Source organism: Heterodontus francisci, chromosome 2, assembly GCF_036365525.1.
Source record: "Heterodontus francisci isolate sHetFra1 chromosome 2, sHetFra1.hap1, whole genome shotgun sequence".
Lineage (NCBI taxonomy): Eukaryota > Metazoa > Chordata > Chondrichthyes > Heterodontiformes > Heterodontidae > Heterodontus > Heterodontus francisci.
In genome coordinates this window covers 10,766,703-10,789,587 of record NC_090372.1, presented here as the reverse complement: position 1 = coordinate 10,789,587, position 22,885 = coordinate 10,766,703, and the positions used below count along the sequence as shown (strand labels likewise).

Here is a 22,885-nt window from a genome sequence, read left to right as displayed (position 1 = left end):
TTGTAATTTGGTTGCCTTAATTGAATACTTTAATCATATCCTCTGCTGACTGATGAGATAGCATTCCTGATGGTTTGTGTGAGATCTGTCACCTGAACAGTCCCATTGTCCAGTGTGGAAGAATGTGTTCGGTGGGAAGCCACGTCAGAGAGGAGAACCAGGGAAGAAAAGAAATTGCACCAACATTGACTAAAGCCTACAACAGTAGACTCTTGTCCCTCAAGTTCAGGCATTACAGTTGGAAAAGGATTACCAGTATTAGCAAACTTTACATCTAAATTCTAATCTTATGCTCTGTATTTACTTTAAAAAGTTATGCCAACACCTTTCATATGCTCAGGATTTTTCGGTACTTTTGAAGTGTAGTCCCCATTGTAATGTAGGGAAAGACAGCAGCCGAATTTCACATAGCAAGGTCCCATGAACAGCAATGAGATGCATGACCAGTTAATCTGTTTTTCATCTGCTGGTTGAGGGAGGAATGTTGGCCTGGACACCAGGAGAACTCGGCAGCTCTACTTCAAATAGTGCCTTGGGACTTTTTGTTTCCACCTGAACAGGCAGACACTGGTTTACTACTTCTTCTTCTTTGGCCTCCTTGTCTCGAGAGACAATGGGTAAGCGCCTGGAGGTGGTCAGTGGTTTGTGGAGCAGCGCCTGGAGTGGCTATAAAGGCCAATACTAGAGTGACAGACTCTTCCACAGGTGCTGCAGATAAAATTGGTTGTCAGGGCTGTTTCGCAGTTGGCTCTCCCCTTGCGCTTTTGTCTTTTTTCCTGCCAACTGATAAGTCTCTTCGATTCGCCACACTTTAGCCCCGCCTATATGGCTGCCCGCCAGCTCTGGCGATCGCTGGCAACTGACTCCCACGACTTGTAATCAATGTCACAGGACTTCATGTCGCGTTTGCAGACGTCTTTAAAGCGGAGACATGGACGGCCGGTGGGTCTGATACCAGTGACTAGCTCGCTGTACAATGTGTCCTTGGGGATCCTGCCATCTTCCATGCGGCTCACATGGCCAAGCCATGTCAAGCGCCGCTGACTCAGTAGGGTGTATAAGCTGGGGATGTTGGCCGCCTCGAGGACTTCTGTGTTGGAGCTACAGTCCTGCCACCTGATGCCAAGGATTCTCTGGAGGCAGCGAAGATGGAATGAATTGAGACGTCGCTGTTGGCTGACATACGTTGTCCAGGCCTCGCTACCGGTTTACTATCTCGTATAAAAGACAGCGCCAATGACAGTGCGGCACTCCCTTTGTACTGCACTGAAGTCTCATCCCTAGAATGTGTGCTGAAATCTCTGGAACGAGGCCTGAACCTTCTGACTTAGGCAAGAGTGCGACCAACAAGCCTAAGTTTAGTTTAGTTTAGAGATACAGCACTGAAACAGGCCCTTCGGCCCAACGAGTCTGTGCCGACCATCAACCACCCATTTATACTAATCCTACACTAATCCCATATTCCTACCACATCCCCACCTGTCCCTAAATTTCCCTACCACCTACCTATACTAGGGGCAATTTATAATGGCCAATTAACCTATCAACCTGCAAGTCTTTGGCATGTGGGAGGAAACCGGAGCACCCAGAGAAAACCCACGCAGACACAGGGAGAACTTGCAAATTCCACACAGGCAGTACCCAGAATTGAACCCGGGTTGCTGGAGCTGTGAGGCTGCGGTGCTAACCACTGCGCCACTGTGTTGACACATATTTTTTTTAAAATGCACTTTGGAGTCGAACTCAGAAAACTGGGCATGCTGCCCCGTTATATTTTCTCCATTAAAATTAATGGGTGCAAAATCATGGGGACATATGCCAGAATTCCCAGCATACACGCCCAGTACAGAGCTTCTTACCAATTTCTGCACTGGAAACTTTAAAGATGAAATGTCAGCCCAATGCCTCTACCAAGGAGGAAATTTTCTCACACACATTCTCAGCTGCTGTAGTCAGAGAAGCTAAAGACTTGAGCTCCAGCTTTGCTACACGTTCCTGTGTAAAAGCTGTCACTTTTGTGTAATGCTTCTTTAGGAGAGGAGGCGATGAAAGGAGCATCATCCGTCTTGTAGGACTAAACAGACTGTGTTTGGAAATTGGTGACAAATATGCTTCAACACTTGCCTGTTCCCACTGTTGATTGTAAGATTTAAGTTTAGAGATAAACCCAGTGACAAAATGTTTCCACAAATTCTGTCAGGAGAATTATGTTCATATCTAGCAGAATTAGTGGCCAATGATCTGGTGGACTGAAGCCTCTTTTAGGGTTGCTTTGAGGCTGATGTGACAGAAACAAGGCCAAATTGAGCATTCCTGATTCCCACATTGACTATAAAATAGCACAACTCACACTCACAGAGCCCCCTATTTTGGGGAAAGATGATGATAACAAAAACAAATTAATGGAAATCCTTCTGCTCTGCAAAGCTTCTCTATTTGGCAAAATTCATTACAGTGCTCTTGATTTAAGCAGTGGCACAACCTGGGAAAGACTATGTGGTGCTTGCCAGCTGAGGGAGGGGAAAAAGCAGAGACAGGAAAGCAGTAAAAATAAGTGTACAGAGTGAGTGAAAGTGAGGTGCAAGTGACTGCCCTTCACATCGAGGCAGCATTTGACCAAGTCTGGTGTCAAGGAGCCCTAGTGAATTTGAAGTCAATGGGAATCAGGGAAAAGTCTCCATTGACTGGAATCATACCAGCACAAAGGAAGGTGGTTGTGTTTTGGAGACCAATCATCTCAGCCCCAGGACATCGCTGCAGGAGTTCATCAGGGTAGTGGCCTAGACCAATCCGTTTTCAGCTGCTTCATCAATGACCTTCCCTCCATCATAAGGTCAGAAGTGGATGTCCACTGATGATTGCACAGTGTTCAGTTCCATTCACAACTCCTCAGATCACGAAGCAGTCTGTGCCTGATTGCAGCAAGATCTGGACAACATTCGGGCTTAGGTTGATAAGTGGCAAGTAACATTTGCATCACACAAATGCCAGACAATGACCGTCTCCAACAAGAGAAAGTCTAACCATCTTTCCTTGTTAATCAATGAGATTACCATCATGAATTGCCCACCATCAACATTCTGGGGGCTACCATTGACTAGGAACTTAACTGGATGAGCTACATAAGTAGTGGGGTACAAGAGCAGGTTAGAGGCTGAGAGTTCTGCAGTGAGTAACTCACCTCCTGACTTGCCAAAGTCTTTCTATCAGCTACATGGCACAAGTCAGGAGTGTGATGGAATATTCTCCACTTGCCTGGATGAGTGCAGCTCCAACAGCACTCAAGAAGCTCCACAACATCCACAATGCAGCCTGCTTTATTGACACCCTATCCACCACCTTAAACATTCGCTGCCTCCACCACCAGCACACAGTGGCAACAGTGTGTACCATCTACAAGATGCATTGCAGCAATTCGCCAAGGCTCTTTCAACAGCACCTCCCAAACCCATATTCTCTACCACCCAGAAGGACAAAGGCAACAGGGGCATGGGAACATCATCATCTGCAAGTTCCCCTCCAAGTCACACACCATCCTGACTTGGAAATATATTGCCATTCCTTCACTGTCGTGGGGTCAAAATCTTAGAACTCCCTCCCTAACAGCGCTGTGGGTGTACCAACATCACATGGACTGCAGCAGTTCAAGAAGGCGGTTCACAACCACCTCAAGGGCAATTAGGGATGGGCAATAAATGTTGGTCTGCCAGTGATGCCGACGTCCATGATTGAATAAAAAAAGTCAATAAAAATGCAAATCCCAGGTTCAACTGCAATATGATAGTAGTCATCCTTCACTTTGCTATAAAGCCACCATGAAGCAAGTCACTCACTTTTTTCCAATGACTGCTGCAGCAATTTTGCCAAGTTCTTCTTGGTTACATTTGAATTCTAGGGAGCTAGAACACTGAGATTGGAGCAGTGTGACAAGTAAATGACCAAGTGTGCATGTACAGAGGGTTTTATCTGAAAAGAGATGACAGTAGGTGGAATTCGTTGAACTATGTTAAATTTAAATTTTGAAGAGCAGTGTGCACACTGATGATACCAAGTAACGTTCTTAAGATAGGGGAGATGGGAAACCATAAGTCATCTTTAAAAACAGGGAAAAAATGCGCTTTTTACGTTTTTATTTTTCTTGCCTCCTTTTTGGATCTCTGGGTCAAGACACCATTTCCTGAATAAGAAAGTAAGTAAGCAGGTCTTCTCCTAGACCTGGAGAAATTAAATAAAATATGCACAAGACAGTAAACTGAACTCCTTTCCAACTGTTCAGGTGGATTTTATGGTGCTCATTCAGAATGTTTTCCCCGTGCCCTGGCATTTCTTCCCCAAATCCAACATCAACAGCTTGCATTTATATAGTGCCTTTAAAATAGTGAAACTTCACCGGAGCAATTTCCAAGCAAAATTTGACACTGAACCACATAAGGAGATATTAAGACAGGTCAAAGCTGTAGGTTTTAAAGAGTGTCATAAAAGAGGCGCGAGAGTTGGAGAGGTTTAAAGGAGGGATTTCCAGAGCTTGGCATCTAGCCAGTTGAAGGTACGGCCACCAATGGTGGAGCATTTAAAATCCAGCATGCACCAGAGGACAGAATTGAAGGAGCACACAGATCTCGGAAAATTGTCTGGATGGAGGAGGTTGCAGTTAGGGAGGGGTGAGGCTGTGGAGGGATTTGAAAACAGGGATGAGAATTTTAAAATCAAGGCATTGCTGGACTGGAGCCAACATTGGACAGTGAGTCCAGGGGAGGTGGCTGGACGGGGCTTGGTCCAAGTTAAGATATAAATAGCAGAGTTTTGAATGAGCCCAAGTACCATCACCTGAAACAGATTAACTGGCCATTCATCCTATTGCTGTTCATGGGATCTTGCTGTATGCAGAATTGTTCCCACATTTCTTTACATTACATCAATGGCTGGACTTTAATTAATTGTATGTGAAGCACTTTGGGACATTACTAAGAGACATGATAAGGCAATATATAAATTCAGGTCTTTTAATTCACAAAATGTGAGTTTGTCATGGAACAGGAGCTTTTGCAAGGCAATGGAAAAAGTTTTGTTTTTGTGTTTAAAATGTCATGGAACTTTATTTTATGCATCGCAGAATAGAAAATTGTAAGTAAATTTTAGTAATACGCTTATCGCATTTTTTTTTACTCCCTGGAATTTTCTGTGGAAGCCGTTTGATCCGAAGCTGATCGAGTGATGCCTCTTTTTTGAGTAGCTGTCTTGAAATATATCTTAGGTAGGTTAACAGAACAAATGCTGTCTCTTCTGAACCAGCCATTGTTGAACATGGAAGAGCTATGAAGATGTTAAAAAAAATTACATCAGCATTTTAAGCATTAAGGATAAGATTGCTATTTATGCATTAGTCTCATCAATTGCTAATGTATGTTTGTGAAATTAGCTTCTCGTAATTCAGGTTACTCTTGTCTTCCCTTCTTATTGCTCACTTTCAGTAAAATGTACTTTTTTTCTCTATTACTGTCACCTTCATTAAAGGAGGCAGTATGTAACGATGGTTTGAACTTGAAATCTGCTGATGACACAAAATTGGGTTCCTTCGCAAACAACGACGAGGTCATCAGGAGGACATAGCCAGGTTAGCAGAATGTATAGAGAGGTTGTAGATGCCATTTAATGCATAGAAGCGTGGGATGATGGAGTTTAAGAGGAAAAATAAGAAAAGGCATGATACACTCAATGGAAAGATATTGGAAGCTTATGAAGGGACAGAGACGGAGGAATTCAAATACATGAATCCTTGAAAGTGAGAATACAGGTCAATGAAACCATCAAAAAAGGTCATTTTCATTTTGGATTTTATAAATAGGGGCGTGGCAGATGAGAGTTAAAAGGTAATGATAAATTTCTACAAATTCATAGTCAGAATGCCATTGTAGAAAGGACTTTTTTTTAAAATGTATTCATTCACGGGATGTGGGCATCACTGGCAAGGCCCCAGCATTTATTGCCAATCCCCAGTTGCCAAAAGAAGGCGGTAGAGAGCTCCCGCCTTGAACCTCTGCAATCTGTGTAGTGAAAGTGCTCCCAACGTGTTGTTAGGTAGGGAGTTCCATGATTTTGACGCTGGTTTGTGAGGTGCTGTCAAAGAAGTCTCGGCGAGCTGCTGCAATACTTTAGTAGATGATACACATTGCAGCCACGATGGAGGGAGTAAGTGTTTAAGGTGATAGATGGGGTGTCAATCAAGTGGACCTTAAAGCCATAATAAGCCTGGAAATTGAACGGCACTACATCTGTTTTCATGTTCTAAACAAGCATCTAAACCTCCAATATGGCAGGCAAAAGTGCACTCATATTTCCAACTGGAAGTGCACTGCCCACCATATTGGATTGGGCTTCTATGTTGGTGTCAGGACCACATGCCAGCACTATGTAAAGCTATGAATAAGTCATTTAAATTGTGGCCCTGTGCCTCTTGCAGGACTTTTCCAATTTTCTTATGTCCCGGCGCCTGATTCATCATGTCCTGAACTCGCTCAACAACTCGAGGCTGTCAAGGTTCCCATGGCCCACATCTTTTATGCCACGGGCCACTTTTAGGCAGCAACAGGTGACATGAGTGGCACCTCCAAGTTCACAGTCCACTGCTATATCATGGAGGTCACCGAGACTCTAGGCCAAGGGGAACACCTGCAATCCTTTCCCCATGGACAACGCAAAGCAGAACATGAGAGCACTAGGCTTCATCTGTATGCCAGGCTTCCTCAGGATTTCATGTACAAGGTGCCATAGACTGCATCCACATTGCCTTGTGTGATCCCCAGCACCAGCCCGGCATCTTTATCAATCATAAAGGATTCCACTCCCTCAACGTGCAGCTAGTTTGCAACCATAGGTAGTACATCATGCAGATCTGTGCCCAGTATTTTGGCAGCAGTCATGACTGTTTCATTTTGTGCCAGTCTTCCGTGCTGCCTTTATTCCAACCAGGTAGTCAAGTTACAGGCTCGCTATTGAGTGACAAGGGATATCCTCTCTGTACTTGACTCATGACTGCTGTCAGGAACTTGGACAAAGCTATGAAGCTGGCCTACAATGAATGCCATGCCACCACAAGAAACATCATTGAACAAGCAATTAGCAAGCTTGAGCAGCACTTCTGCTGCCCGGACCGTTTTGGAAGGGTTTTGCAGTATAACCCTGAGCACGTATGCTGCTTTGTGCTCAATGCTGCATAAATTTGCCACTTGCAATGGTTTCTTTTCCTCTCCGCACCTCTGGAGTCCTGCATGGATCTATCTTTGGTCCTTCCTATTTCTCATCTGCATGCTGCCCATCAGTGACATCATCTGAAAACACACAAACTGTAAGCTGACAACTACCTCATCACCATCTCTCTTGATTCCTCCATTGCCTCTGATTTGTCACACTGCTTGTTCGACATCCAGTATTGAATCCGCAGAAATTTCCTCCAGTTAAATATTGGGAAGACTGAAGCCATAGTCTTGAGCTGAGCTTCTGACCCCATATCCACTCTATCATCAAGACCATCTACTTCCACCTCCATTACATCACCAATCTCTGGCCATACCTCTATTCATATGCTGCAGAAACCCTCATCTATACCTTTTGTTATCTCGAGACCTGAATATTCCAGTGCTGTCCTGACCAGCCTTCTACCATCCATGAACTTGAGCTCATCCACAACTCACAGCAGGTCCCATTCACCCACCACCCATGTGCTTACTTACCTACATTGGCTCCCAATCACAGTGCCTCAATTTTAAAATTTTCATCCATGTTTTCAAATCCCTCCATGGCCTTGCTCCTCTCTGTCTTTGTAATTCATTCAGCTCTACCATCCTCTGAGATCTCTGCGCTCCTCCAATTCTGGCCTCTTGTGCATCCCCAATTTTAATCACTCCACCATTGGCGGCTGTCCCTTCAACTGCCAATGCCCTAAACTGTGCATTTTCTCCCCTAAACCTTTCCATCTCTCTACCTGTCTCTCTTTCCTTAATTCTTTAAAGCCTGCAGCTTTGGCCAAACTTTTGGTCACCTGTCCTAATATCGCCCGATGTGGCCCAGTGTCAGATTGTGTCTGCTATTGCTCCTGTGAAACGCCTTGGGCATTTTAGTATTTTAAAGGTACGATATAAATGAAAGTTGTTGTTGAAAGAAAAGGGCTCTGGGGAGTGAAATTGGCAGCAGGATTCGTTTTGGATTGTTCTAGCAATGAAACAACACAGACGCAATGGGCCAAATAGTCTCCTTCGGTGTTGTAAACATGTATGGTTCTGCTGGACTTCTAGTTGATTCTGGATCCCTGATCTTTGGCTGTATTGAGTATCTACTACATGCCATCGTTTGCAGACCTTGGGCATGGAGATCTGCTGGCATAATAATCCAGGTACAGATCTATATGGAGTTGTTGCCATGTAAGATGTACTGCAACCATGGATAGGTACTTTAGCACCCTGGTTGTTGAGGAGAGGCTGAAGAAGAATTGCATTGTATTAATAACTTTGCCCCTTAAAGCTGAGCCTGAGGATCATCCCTAATGCATCTTTTAGGACTGTGGCACGCTGTAAATGTTAACTATCTTAAATATAATAATCGTAGAGTTTTTCATGTTGCCAATTTTCAGCCCTTCTCATTCATGTCCTCCTTTTCTGCCACATTACAGTGCTTTTCCTTATGATAAATTTGAAAATATTTAGTGGTTTTTGAAACAAGTCATGGAACCAGCAATACAAATGAACTCCTTGATGTATTTATCAACAAAATAACTAAGGTTCCATTTATAATAATGAATTACTTTCCTCTTTTTCTAATTTCCTCTCCCCACCCCCTCCTTTGCTGGTGTATAGCTCCATGGGCAGGATGTCTCCCAAGTGACCATTCGCTAAACAGAGAATGTTGGCAGAATATTAGACCATAGAAGGCTTCACACACCTCGGCCACCCATGCATTTTCCAGCAGAGGCCCACTGGGTAGCAAACAGCAGCAGAAACCTGGTCAGTTGTTTCTTCTGCCTAGACCATGGGCACTGAAATGCACTCCAGCCTAGAAGCACAAGGAATGATGGGGGGGTGGAGGGTGTCAAACCTGGAACTCCTGTAGGCCTGCAAGTTCAGTTCCGTGTGCTAACGAGAGATTTTTGCATCAATCAAACTACCAGCCCAGGACATTTAAAGAGCTGAGATTGCACCTTGCCAGTTTTCATGCTCTGGAGGATGGGATTGAGGACAGGTAAAGTAGGGACATGCTTAAATGTTTTTTGAGCGAGGGGTTGGGATTCTTGTGTGTGCAGGAGTCACTTTTTTGTTATGAGGTCACTCATTTTGTGCATATGGTGCTTTTGTATCTTGTTTCTTTGGCATGGAGGAGGAAGAGGGTCTGGCTTAGCTGCATACAGGGGTCTGCCTTGTTTTGTGCATTGAGATCTTACTATTTGAGTACAGGATGTCTGGCTTTTTGTTTGTAGCGAGGGTTCAATTTTTGGGTGTGGGCGATACTGTATATGAATTTTACGTGTGTCACAGCTTTCGTTTCTGTGTGATCATGCAGCCCACTCACTGGTTTTAACACGAGTATCCTGGGCTCAGCTTCAAATGACTGGGCACCCCTGCCACACAGTCTACACCTGATATTTTCAAGTCGGGGAGTTTCGGGGAGAAATTTCAATTATTCTATAATTTGAATTAAGCAGTAGTAAGCAAAGTGGTAATTTATGGATTTTTTTAAAGGAATTATCAGATAATTTGAATTAATTGACTTTGAATTAAGAATATATGGCAAGCCCACAAAAACCTAAAAGATATCTTTCAGGATTTGTTTCCCCTCCAGTGTTCTCACCTCTCCTGAAAGTATATGTATGGATGTCAAATGAGCATAAACTTTCTAATGATGCTCCAAATCAAATAGCTGGATGAAAAAAAACCTTTTACACAAATTACAGCAAAAAATCTGGTATTTTCAGAAAAGATATATACGTTCAAGTTGCAAATCTCCAGGATTCAAAAATTTCTACACTGCCATCTTGGTTCACAACATTGCCTGATTTCCTCAGTTGTAACACAGAGTCCTTCAAACTCCTTGTCATTCTTCCTATCTGGGAACACTTTCTGCATAGATTCTATGCTGTTGTTGGTTACATCCTGTGATCAGTATATATTTCTAATTGCGGGTTTGCAATGTTGCATTTCTATGGAAGAATGGACAGCTTGCTCTAGTCCACCTCCAGTCATATTGTTAGTGTTAATTTATTTCACAGCAGTCTTAGGTTTTTACTATGTAGTCACTGAGGAGCTTTCTTTTAATATCCAATTGCATTTCCAGTTAATAAGTGAACCCACTAAGGAATTAGCAGTGGAGCAGCTTTTAAAGAATCTCATTCTGCAGGCTCTTCGTATCGATTGGAAGAGAAAGTTGTATTCATACTTATCAAAAACGACTTACACAGACAGCAGATTAGTGATAAGAGCTGACCCATGGTCAGCTTTGCTATGCTGAAGCCTTGTGAGTGGAGCTAATCTTCCTCTCCTGAGTCCCTGTGGAGTACTAATGTGTTACTGCACATTTAACAAACACTATTCCATTCCACCTCCCATCTCTTATGCTAAATATAGTGGCCAAGGGACACATTCATTTTAGCATGTGACCTTACATGAACTCCTAGTAACTAGAGAATATCTTACAGAGAAGGGAAAATGTTGCCTTCATGAATAATTCAGCTGAACAGTGTCACTGTGCTGAACAATATTTAATGCAGTACTGGTGGCCATGGTATTATACAGAGTAAGGATTTTTTAACTTTGTATCTCCATGCAATATTTTTTCCTCCTTTTTTTGTAATTTTTCTCCCCCTTTTCTCTGGTTAACCTGACACCTTCCATCTGAGAAGGTGGCAACAAAAAATGCCCTTGTACCCATCCACTAGAAAATGCTGGAGCCGTCCCGTGTGAATTTTCCTTTCCATTTTTTCTGTTCCTGGTTGGATGACAGCACAACTCCTTTTTTTATTTGTTTCATGGGATGTGAGCATCGCTGGCAAAGCCAGCATTTGTTGCCCATCCCTAATTGCCCTTGAGAAGGTGGTGGTGAGCTGCCTTCTTGAACCACTTACAGTCTGTTGTGGATGGCTTCCACTTTTCACCTCTCAACTGACAGCAGTGTCTTAAAAATTGTGTTTTAGTCTCTGTTTACGACCAGGTGAGAAAGGTGTCTAGCGGTTCCTCTCAGCCTTCACCTGGTCTTACCGTAACAGGGTTTTATTTTAAACACACTGTGTTTTCAGCTCCCCCTTGGTGAATCCTTGTTCACTACTTTCCAATTATAAGGCAAAGAAACCAGCACAAACAGGCTTTCTTAGTTTTAAAGAAGAAAAGTTTAAATTTATTAAAGTTAAAACTTTAATTCGGTTGACGTCTACAGATACACGACACGCCCATGCTAGCATGCTTACGTGATACACACATGCAAATAGAGACAGAAAAGAGCAGAAGAAAAAATAAAGTAGAAACGTTTGAGGCAATATCTGAAGAGTTTTTGTTACGGTTCTTCGAGCTCACTGTAGTGTCCTTGATTGTAGGTAGATCTTGCTTTTCGTTGGGGCCCAGTATTCTTCTTAAACCTTGTTCGTTGTAGGAGATTTTTCTCTCTTGAGGTTCATGTGGTTTCAGTGGATTCAGAGAAAGAGATGGGAACGGACAGGAGAGATCTTCTCAGTCCAGGAGCAAACAGTCTTTCCCAGGTCAAACTCTCTGTGGCTAGTTCAAAAAACCCTGGAATAGCCAGTTAGTCATGTGACCAGCTGTTCCAACCAGTCCTGGCCCCTGTGGATTGCATCACCCCAGAAGGCCCTGGAATGCGTTTCCCCACCCCCTCACTGTCCGGTGATTAACATCCATTGTTGGTTGAATGTGTCAGGGAATGGTCCTTTGTCTACACAAGCACCATCTGTTAATATGCAAATATTTTTTCCAGCCACGGCTGATCTGTTCAACAAGTCATTTTCTCGGTCCAGCAACAGTTCAAAATCAATGTTCATATGACAAAATCAACGTGCTTCCTTCTTGGCAGATGGGGGCTTGCATGACGGTCCCTGAGTGTTTAAGGGTCAAATAAACAGGCAAACGACAGGTTCTCTTGTAGGTTTAAAAAAAGAAAGTTAACTATTAAATAATACCCAAAAATCTTTGCAACCTCACTTATTCACGCATTCACACATACAAGAAAAGATAGAAAGTAGAGGGTAGCATGCAATTAGAGTCTGATTGTTGTAAAGAGAGTTCACTTTAAAACCTTCTTGGTTTCCCGGGAGGAAATTTTAACAGCTTTGCAGGCCTGAATGTTCCTTGTCTTGGAATTGATGAAGTATCACAGACTCCTTTGGTTAAAACTCAGTCCAAAGTTGGTGGTGGAAGGTCTGGTTCAATTTCTGAGATGGGGAATTTTCAAGGTCACCTTGCAATCTCTCTGCCTCGGTAGTTTAAAGATGGCGCTAGCAGGACTTATTGCTTAGCTGGATCGATCTCACAGCTTCTCTGGCTGGAATGACTTTTTACCTCGCACCCTCTCTCAGAGAAGTTACTTCTTTTAGGGTAAAAACTTATCAGGTTTTGATTTTAGTCAGGTGACTCAATATGCTCTCCTCTGGGGTGTTCATACAGTGTCCCAGGATGTAAGGAGCATTGTTACATAATGACATCTGAATGTGGTCCATTTTGATAAATAGATGTTATTTCACACCTTTTATCTTGGCCTTGGCTTCAGAGTCAGTCTGTCTGCAAAATCTTTGCTAGCCCAATTTTTGATGATAGGAGTCGTTAGCATGGAATGGGCTGTTTTATATGTCAATGTACCTCCTCAAGGCAATTCCAGATGTTATTAATGGTCCCGTCTTCAACAGACCAAACGTTGATTGGCAGAAGGGGAGGGGATCACCTGATCTCTCTTTCCACGTTGCCGGGTAACAAAGTGCCTATTTTCTTCTAGCTTAGTTCAACAGTGTACTTTTATTTTGTAATTCCTCCAATTCATTCCATATTTAATCACTGTTCCCTCCATGAACGTAACAAGTCCATCTGATACAGGTACCCACGGTGCTATTAGGGAGGGAATTCCAGGATTTTGATCCAGCAACAGTGAAGGAACGGCAATATATTTCCAAGTCAGGATGGTGTGTAGCTTGGAGGGGTGTTCCCATGCTGCCTCATGCCTCGCCACGCATTACAGCTCAGTTTGGGAATGAAGTGGAACAGAGTGAGGATTCATCCTTTGTCTCAGCCACACGGTATTTGGTGTTAGCCTTCAAAAGCTGCTATTCTATTGCATTAAGTGCTATGTAAGTGCCACTAATTCCAGCGTGCAGTCCGCAGCAGCCCAACGTGAGCTTACCAGATTTGCCAGTCATCAGAGACCTTGTTCTTTTACCACATCTTCGCAACAGCTGGCCTTACGAATCATTCAATTTGGGCCTTGTCAATGCCACTAGTCTGGGTCCTACATGATATTGAAACAGCTTAACACGCAGTGCCACCATGCCATCTTGGACTAAGGCTTTTAAAGTTGGTCTTGTTTTGAATTTTCTTTTCACAGAAGAGCTACTAGTCAGTTGCATTATTAACACATCTGCCTGCCCCATTAGTACCACACTCATCCTTGCTAGGGGCCTCAGCAAATTAGCTTAGATGATACCACTGTTGCAAAGAGACTGCTAACTTAGTTGGTTACATTTTTGAGGTTCTCCACGTTGCCAGGCAAACCCCCCGCCTGCCAAGACTGAGGTATGCATGATTTTGCCGCATGAACATTAAAACTTAAAATTGCAAGCCCTGTCTGGAAGGATATTTGCACAGTACCAGACAGTATTGAAACAAACGAACCAGTCCCTGCCCAAATACACAGAGGAGACCTGGTCAAACCAGTCAGTCACATGACTACCTGCTGGCCAACTAGGTGAGTTTTAACCTGGAGAAACAGAATTTGAACTCGGAAAGATCTTGGCTTCTGGTTTGAAAAGCCCTCTCTCCTGTCTGCCCTTATCTCACTCCCACCAGCTTTGGAAACCATTGAAGACACGTAAACTCAAAAAGAGAAAAAGCCTCCTACGTGAACAAAGTTTAGAAGGAACACTGGGCCCCCATGAAACGCAAGACCATACCTTCAATCAAGGACTACAGCAAGCTCGAAGCACAGTAACAAGAGATTGCCTCAAACTGTTCTCCTTCTCTTTTCTGTCCCTAATTGCATGTGTGTATCGTGTGGGCGCATCGTCTATCCGCAGGCGTGAACCATATTAGAGTTTAAGGTTTAATAAATTTCATCTTTCTTCTTTAAACCAAAGAAAACCTGTTTGTGCTCATTTCTTTCCCTTATAATTTGAAAGTTGTGAACAAGGATTCACAAAGGGGGAACTCAAAACACAGCGTGTTTAAAATTAAACCGTGTTACAATAAGACCAGGTGAAGATAGTAACAGACCGTTAGACACCTTTCTCACCTGGTCTTAACAACATGAAGGATGTTAGCACAAGGGAATGGAATACTTTCAGACTCAGCACCAAGCAATCCTATGTCACGTGTAACACAGAAAGCTGCCTCAATCGTACAGCAGGATTCCATTCTGCGTTTATGTGGTATTTCCTATACCTGCCAACGTTGTGACCTCCCAAATAATAATAAAAACAAGAAATGCTGGAACCACTCAGCACGTCTGGCAGCATCTGTGGAAAGAGAAGCAGAGTTAACGTTTCGGGTCAGTGACTCTTCTTCGGAACAAAGTGACTTTGCCAACTGTTAGCAAATTATAGGCAGTCTTATGGTGGCATCTTGTATCCACTAAAACTGTTCAAGCTTATTGGGGTAAATTGACTGATTCCTCAGGTCCTATGAGAAGTTGCACATAAAAGGACTACATGTTGGAGCTAGGGTAACAACACCATGTTGTTGATTCCCCGACCCACACTCCCTGTAAGTGTGGCTGCCCATTGGAAGAGACAGATTTGTGGATTTTCTGTACTTTCCCCAATTAGGACCCTTACAGCTTAGTTTTTGTTTAGTTTAGAGATACAGCACTGAAACAGGCCCTTCGGCCCACCGAGTCTGTGCCGACCATCAACCACCCATTTATACTAATCCTACACTAATCCCATATTCCTACCACATCCCCACCTGTCCCTATATTTCCCTACCACCTACCTATACTAGGGGCAATTTATAATGGCCAGTTAACCTATCAACCTGCAAGTCTTTGGCATGTGGGAGGAAACCGGAGCACCCGGAGAAAACCCACGCAGACACAGGGAGAACTTGCAAACTCCACACAGGCAGTACCCAGAATTGAACCCGGGTCGCTGGAGCTGTGAGGCTGCGGTGCTAACCACTGCGCCACTGTGCCGCCCACTGCGCCGCCCACCTGATAGGGAGAGGATTAGAACTTAAAGGTTCAAAGGATTGGGAGTGAACAAGGATATTTTGCCCTTGGAGCATGCTCCCAGCAGACGTAATTTATAGTTAGTGTGGCCATTATCACTCTTTGTTCTTCAGTTGTGTTTGGGAAATGTTTGCATTTGTGGTTCATTTCTAGCAGTGTTATTCCTGTTCATGTGAGGCCTTAGAAGTTTCGGTGTATTTTTGTGCTGTGATTTAGAAGGTGAGGAAACGTTTTCAAAGATGGCGAGAAGATTTGACATATTTTAAGGTCATGGTAATCAAGCATACAATAAAGACGGTGAGGAGATTTTGAATGTTTTATGGTTACTGGTTGAACTTGTACAGGCAGTGTGGTAGCAATGTGATAACTCAAACAAGTAATATTTCCTTTTGCTCCAATGACATTACAAATTGGGACAATGAAAATTAATATTTATCAGGAGGTGTAAGTTGTAATCAGACATTGTAATTGGTCTCCTCTCCTTCGTACTATCTCCGCCTTGTTCAAACTGCCATCAACGTGCCCTCCTCAGAAAACCCATCCTTGACCCCTCTGTTTTTGCAAGTCCTTTAACGTATTGTCACCTCCCAAATCCATGTCCATCTTTCCCACAACTCCATGTTTGAACCTCTCCAAGTCAGGTTTCAAACACAGCCATAACTCTGAAACAGCTGTAATCAAAGTCACCCATGGCACTCTGTGACTGTGACAGTATCCAGCTTCATCCTTCTCGACCTCATCACAGATGGTGGTCTCCGGTAGTTGTCTGCTAGAAATGGCTCACTGGCTTCTGATGGTTGATGGGTTTTGGCTGGTGGTGGTTGGCTGTCTCCTGGTATTGGTATGCTGGCTACAGGCTGATGGGTTGACTGCAGTTGGCAGGCCTTCCTGGCTCAGCTACTCACCAGATAAACTCACTGATCCAGCAAGAAACACTGTTTTGTGTTTTGTAAATGTAAGATGTGTTTGTGTAGCAGTATATCTATCATAAAATATTTGTGTATGTATCAAAAGCGCTACTCAAAAATGTTAGAAAATGCCACAACTGAAATATGAAGATTTATTTGGGCTTTCCCCCAGATTCCCCCTCCCCCACCCTACAAAATAAATCTTGTGCACAATCTATAGTATATTGTCTGCTAAAATTGCTACTATTGTTTGGGGAAAGGGGTAGGCACATGACATGGAGATGCCATTGAGGATTGGGAGTGGAAGAGATAGAAACAAAGACTTGAATTCATATAGCGCCATTCACAACCACAGGACATCCCAAAGTACGTTACAGCCAATGAATTACTTTTGAAATGCAGTCACTGTTGTAATGTAGGAAACGTGGCAGCCAATTTGCGCACAGCAAACAACCACATCAGCAATGTGACAAAGGTCAGATAATCAGATCACTGGGGATAATTCTTTGCTCCTCTTTGAAATACACTTGATGGGGTAGGATATTTTTAGGATAAATTGAGACTAGTCTCAATCTTGAATACACAGAAATCCATGAAGCCTTCACAGTTAGTCTGAGTACACTCCTGTGAAGTGGCTTGGGACGTTTTATTACTTTAAAGGCACTATGTAGGTGCGAGTTGTTGTTGGCATTAGAAGTGAGGATGGAGAAGTTGGGGAAGGAGGTTGAACAAAACAGAAAAGGAGTTATTCTTGCCCTTCAAGATGATTTCGGTGCTTCATTGGGTGATAATATGCAGTGGAATTGCTCAATTTTAAATATGTTTTTAAAAAAATTCCAGAATTGTATGCGAACTTGAAGCACGAGGCTACCTTTTCAAGCACAGAGACTGCAACAATGAGCTCGTAATGAGATTGGTAGAACAGTCCAACAACAGCCGGCAAGAGTGAGTCAGACATTGCATTCTTGAGGTTTTGGTGATAATCACAGGCCAGCTTGTTACTGTCAATCTGTTCCTTAAACTACAACATTGATTGGCATCAAGCACAAGAGGACTGAAATGGAAAGAGTTAGTTTGTCGATGTGCTTAGCGCAGTGTGTCTCCATTAATATAAACAAGAACAACTGGCCACACAGTTCCAACTCTGGTGGAAAAAGTACACAACGTCTAGACAGAAGGCAACATGTGTTGTTTGTTCACTAAACCAAATACCCTGAAGGGTTGTTGGATTTATTTTCATATCATTGTTAAATGACCATTACAAAGCCTGCTGGAGTTTATTTGTAAGTGATTTGTGGCACTCCTGTTCACTTGTGCTATCTTCCCTATTTGACTTATTGAGCTAACTTTTCCAAGATTATGTGGGCATCAGAGCCGCAAGCACCTAATTTTCCGACGGATGATTTTCTGCATGCAAATGAGATGATGCTGCTGATAAGCATGGACATTATTTGCATTCAATTTAGTCCCTTGCCCAACCAACCAGCTGCAGGTGAGGGATTATCCAATGGTGTTTGTCCAATTACAATGAGTGTCCTAAGGCCTTCTTAAAGGTAGCTACAGGGTTCATCTGGAATTGACTTTTTTGTGTTTTCTGGTTAATGTTATAGTATTCTGACCTGTGCATTAGCTTGTTTTGCCATTAAGTGCTATTTTTGATTTTTGGGGGGATTTTTTTGCTTCAACAGTTATCTTTCAATATTTTATGTTGCTGCATATCGCAATGATATGAAGCAGTCATGTTGTCACATCTTTACACGGCACTCAGGAGTAATACACACATGTAACAAGGAGGTGATAAATGCTGTGTTTACAAGAGGCAACTCCTTCATTACATTCCCTGTGGAAAGGAGGCATCAGCTGGACATGACACAGAGCTTACACATTGAGTATTAGCCTTCCCTCCAGTGTAAATTGTCACAGACGACAACCATAGGGCTGTCAGGATCTCTCATGTCAACTGTATGGCCAATGTGCAAAGGACTGTTTTGCACCTGATTAACATTCAGATTGTTTCCGGCCACAAAAATATTATGATGGCAGTGACTATTTTCCAGAAGGCAATCATAAATCAATTCCCGACGAACCCTGTAGCTCCCTTTAAGAAGGCCTTAGGACACTCGTTGTAATTGGACAAACACCAGTAGATGATCACTCACCTGCAGCTGGTCGGTCGGGTAAGAGACTTAATTGAATGCAAATGATGTAAGAAGTAGTCCACAGTGGTGCCATTTTTGAAAGGAGAAGAAACTCTGGGGAATGGGTGTTAGGAGATGAGGGCTAATCATGGCTGCTGCCTCAATGAGAAATCTCCTAACAGCAAAGGAGGAGTTTGAGCTGAAAGCCTGAGCATCTATTCACTGACCCACATCACACATCTCGGAAAGTGTGGGCATATGAGCATAGAAAATAAGAGCAGGAGTAGGCTACAAGGCTCTTCGAGCCTGCCCCGCTATTCAGTAAGATCATGACTGCTCTTCTACCTCAACTTCACTTTCCTTCCCTATTCTTTGATTCCTTTAGTGCCCAAAATTCTATTGATCTCAATCTTGAATATACTCAGTGTCAAAGCAGCCATATCCCTCTCAGGTAGAGAATTCCAAAGACTCACAACCCTCTGAGCAAAGAAATTTCTCCTCATTTCAGACCCCTTAGCCTGAGATCATGACCCCTCATTCTAGACTCTCTAGCCAGGAGGAAACAACCTCTCAGCATTGACCATGCCAAGCCCCTTAAGAATTTTATACGTTTCAATGAGATAGCCTCTCATTCTTCTAAACTCCAGAGAAAATACAGGCCCATTCTACCCAATCTCTCCTCACAGGACAGCCCTCATATCCCAGAAATCAATTTATTGAACCTTCATTGCACCCCCACTAAGGCAAATATATCCTTCCTTAAGTTAGCAGACCAAAACATTACGCAGTACTTCAGGTAAGGTTTCATCAAAACCCTACATAATTACAGCAGGACTTCCTTACTCTTAGCCTCTATTGCAAGAGGGTTGGAGTATAACATACTATTTGCCTTCCTAATTGCATACTGTACCTGCATGTTAACTTTTGTGTACAAGGACATCCAAATCTCTCTGATTCTGGACCTCCCCATCTTGTGCTTTTGCTTTTCTTGATTGGGTCCACAAAGAATATGTGCAGTGGTGAGGAGCAAACTTGTCACTGCCTTGACATTAGCAAACGTACTTCCTCATTTGGAGGGATTAATCAAGGATCGTCAGCATGGCTTTGTCAGGGGGAGATCATGCCTAACAAACTTCATTGACTTTTTCAAGGAGGTGATTAGATGTGTAGATGAGGGTAAAGCAATTGATGTAGCCTACATGGACTTCAGTAAGGCTTTTGATAAGGTCCCACATGGGAGATTGGTTAAGAAGGTAAGAGCCCATGGGATCCAGGGCAATTTGGCAAATTGGATTCAAAATTGGCTTAGTGGCAGGAGGAAGAGGGTGATGGTCGAGGGTTGTTTTTACAATTGGAAGCCTGTGACCAGTGGTGTACCACAGGGATCGGTGCTGGGACCCTTGCTGTTTGTAGTGTACATTAATGATTTAGACGTGAATGTCGGAGGTATGACCAGTAAGTTCTCAGATGACACGAAAATTGGTGGTGTTGTAAATAGTGAGGAGGAAAGCCTTAGATTACAGGACAATATAGACGGGCTGGTAAGATGGGCAGAGCAGTGGCAAATGGAATTTAATCCTGAGAAGTGTGAGGTGAAGCATTTTGGGAGGACTAACAAGGCAAGGGAATATACAATGGGTGGTAGGACCCTAGGAAGCACAGAGGGTCAGAGGGACCTTGGTGTACTTGTCCATAGATCACTGAAGGCAGCAACACAGGTAGGTAAGGTGGTTAGGAAGGCATAGGGATACTTGCCTTTATTAGTCAAGGCATAGAATATAAGAGCAGGGAGGTTATGATGGAGCAGTATAAAATGCTAGTTAGGCCACACCTGGTGTACTGTGTACAGTTCTGGTCGCCACACTATAGGAAGAATGTGATTGCACTGGAAAGGGTGCAGAGGAGATTCACCAGGATGTTGCCTGGGCTGGAGCATTTCAGCTATGAAGAGAAACTGGATAGGTTAGGGTTGTTTTTCTTAGAGCAGAGAAGGCTGAGGGGGGACCTAATTGAGGTATACAAAATTATGAGAGGCACAGATAGAGTAGATAGGAAGAAACTTTTTCCCTTAGCGAAGGTGTCAATAACTAGGGGACATAGATTTAAGGTAAGGGGCAGATGGTTTAGAGGGGATTTGAGGATTTTTTTTTCACCCAGAGGGTGGTGGGAATCTGGAACACACTACCTGAAGGGGTGGTAGAGGCTGAAATCTTCACAACATTTAAGAAGTATTTAGATGAGCACTTGAAATACCATTGCATACAAGGTTACATGCCAAGTGCTGGAAAATGGGATTAGAATAGATAGGTGCTTGATGGCCGGCTCAGACATGATGAGCCGAAGGGCCTGTTTCTGTGCTGTATAACTCTATGACTCAGGCAGATGGGTAATTGCTTGTACTCAAACAGCAATCTCCTTACTTGCAGTTTTCACCTGTGCTTTAACTGGAAGATAGGCCCAAATAGTGCCGACTGCCTTTGATGCACATCTGTAACAAGATCTCCAGCTACTCGGCATCAGAGGAAGCAGTGTTGTTCCCATGTTTGCTGTGGGCCATTATATGGTCACTGTCTTTTCTGTCCACACCATAATTTCCCCTCTACTGGCTATCTGCTGCTCTTTAAGTGCAACTGGATGCCATGAGACCCGACCAAAGTTTCCAGCTAAGCTTTTCCTGCTACTCAGAATAAGAGGAATTGGGGGAGGGGAGGCGTGGTGGTGGGGAGGTGGTTCTCATCAGAAGATCGGCCCAGACCAGTTGTCTTACTGCAGGCACAGGCTAGCTTACACATTGTCTAATCATTATCATTTTCTCCATTATCTGAAAATTGGGCAATTGTGTTATTCTGCAAAGTGACTGCTTCTGTTGTTGAAGTTAATTCAACTCGGCAGACCTTGGTTTTACCTGAAAACTGCCTGAGAGTAACAGAACACACAGCAATTGTCTTCTGATGTTTTAAACAATAGCTGTTAATCAGAGACACCAAGGTTCTAAAGGCACGGTCTGGTAGCCTACTAGTATAACAAAGTACATTCATTTATTATAGATTGCAGGTTGCCAACTGTTAGAAGACTGTTCAGTCACCTCTGGGGGCTGGATTTGGAGTCTAGTTCAGCTGAAGTAATAATGAATGCTTTCTTTGACATCTTGAATATCATATAAGAGAAGAGATTAATTAAAATAATCGTGGAATCTGTCATCTGTAAAAATATGTGGAATTAATTTTTCAGACGGTAGGTGTAATACAAGCTTCTTAGCAAAGCCACATAGGGCATAAGCTGGGAGACAAAAGCCAAGTGTGTTATGGTGCTTGCGGGATAATTAAAACAGGTATAGATCAAAACTGATGAAGACAATGCTGTCTTGCCAAAGAACAGAGGGGAGAGAAATTGGTTAAGGCCCATCGTTGGTCTGGAAATTAGCAGAGTGATTATTCCTGTGCCCAATCACATGTGTGACAGGCACAAGCCAAATTGGTCTCATGCCTCATTTGATTAAAATTGCCAAGCTGCCAGCATTACTTGCACTGTTCATTGGCAGCTTGCCTAATGTGGGCAGGGAAATCTGCTGTCATTAATGCCATTTAAAGGCTGCTAGCATCTCATAAAGGGGAGGTGCATTTTGGCTGCATTCAACTCATTTGCAGTTGGAACGGTTAACATGGCAGTCACAGATAAAACAGTAAGTACCTCCCAACTTTCCAGCATTCTGCTGGGAGTGTTAGTGGAGGAGGTCAGCAGAAGGAGGGAGGTCCTGTTTCCATTCAGCAGCAGAAGGATGTCCAGACAAACATCCTGACACTAGTGGGCAGAGGTGGCAGAATGGGTCAAAGGAAGAAGCATTGCACCCACGACCAGGCTGCAGTGCAGAAAGAAATTTAATGACCTGACAAAGCGTTCTAAGGTAAGATTTCTAACTCTCATTACTTTCTGCATTAGCCCCGCACCACCTCTAGCCCCAGCACTCAAAACCCTTCCCTCCTTGCTTCCCCTTAATCTCCTCCAATTACTGCAGCACATTTCACTCCACCTTCTGCTGCTGAAACCTTTATCCATGCTTTTGTTATCTCTAGACTTGACTATTCCAGTACCCTCCTAGCCAACCACCAATCATCCACCCTCCATAAACTTGTTCAGATGAAAGGTCACAGACCTGAAATGTTACCTCTGTTTCTCTCTCCACAGATGCTGCTCTGAACTGCTGAGTATTTACAGCACTTCCTGTTTTTATTCCATAAACTTAAGCTCATTTAAAACTCTGCTACCCACATCTTAACTCCCATCAATCCCCATTCACCCATACATTGGCCCCCAGTCCATCAATATTTATTTATTTCAAGATACAGCACTGAAACAGGCCCTTCGGCCCACTGAGTCTGTGCCAACCATCAACTACCCATTTTATACTAATCCTACATTAAT

The 22,885-nt window shown here is 43.3% G+C and overlaps 1 protein-coding gene across 8 annotated transcripts in view; it reads left to right on the top strand.

The window, feature by feature from the left end:
* Nucleotides 1–22,885, top strand: part of ulk4 (unc-51 like kinase 4) — a 448,354-nt gene that overhangs the window by 391,692 nt on the left and 33,777 nt on the right. The window contains exon 37 of one of the 8 annotated variants that reach the window (XM_068054430.1): nucleotides 17,166–17,224. The exons of the other annotated variants lie outside the window; for them this stretch is intronic. Coding sequence (XP_067910531.1) covers nucleotides 17,166–17,183 — 18 coding nt within the window. The 3' untranslated portion in view covers nucleotides 17,184–17,224. Of the gene's footprint in view, nucleotides 1–17,165; nucleotides 17,225–22,885 lie in introns of those variants that run through there. 8 annotated transcript variants of the gene reach the window in all.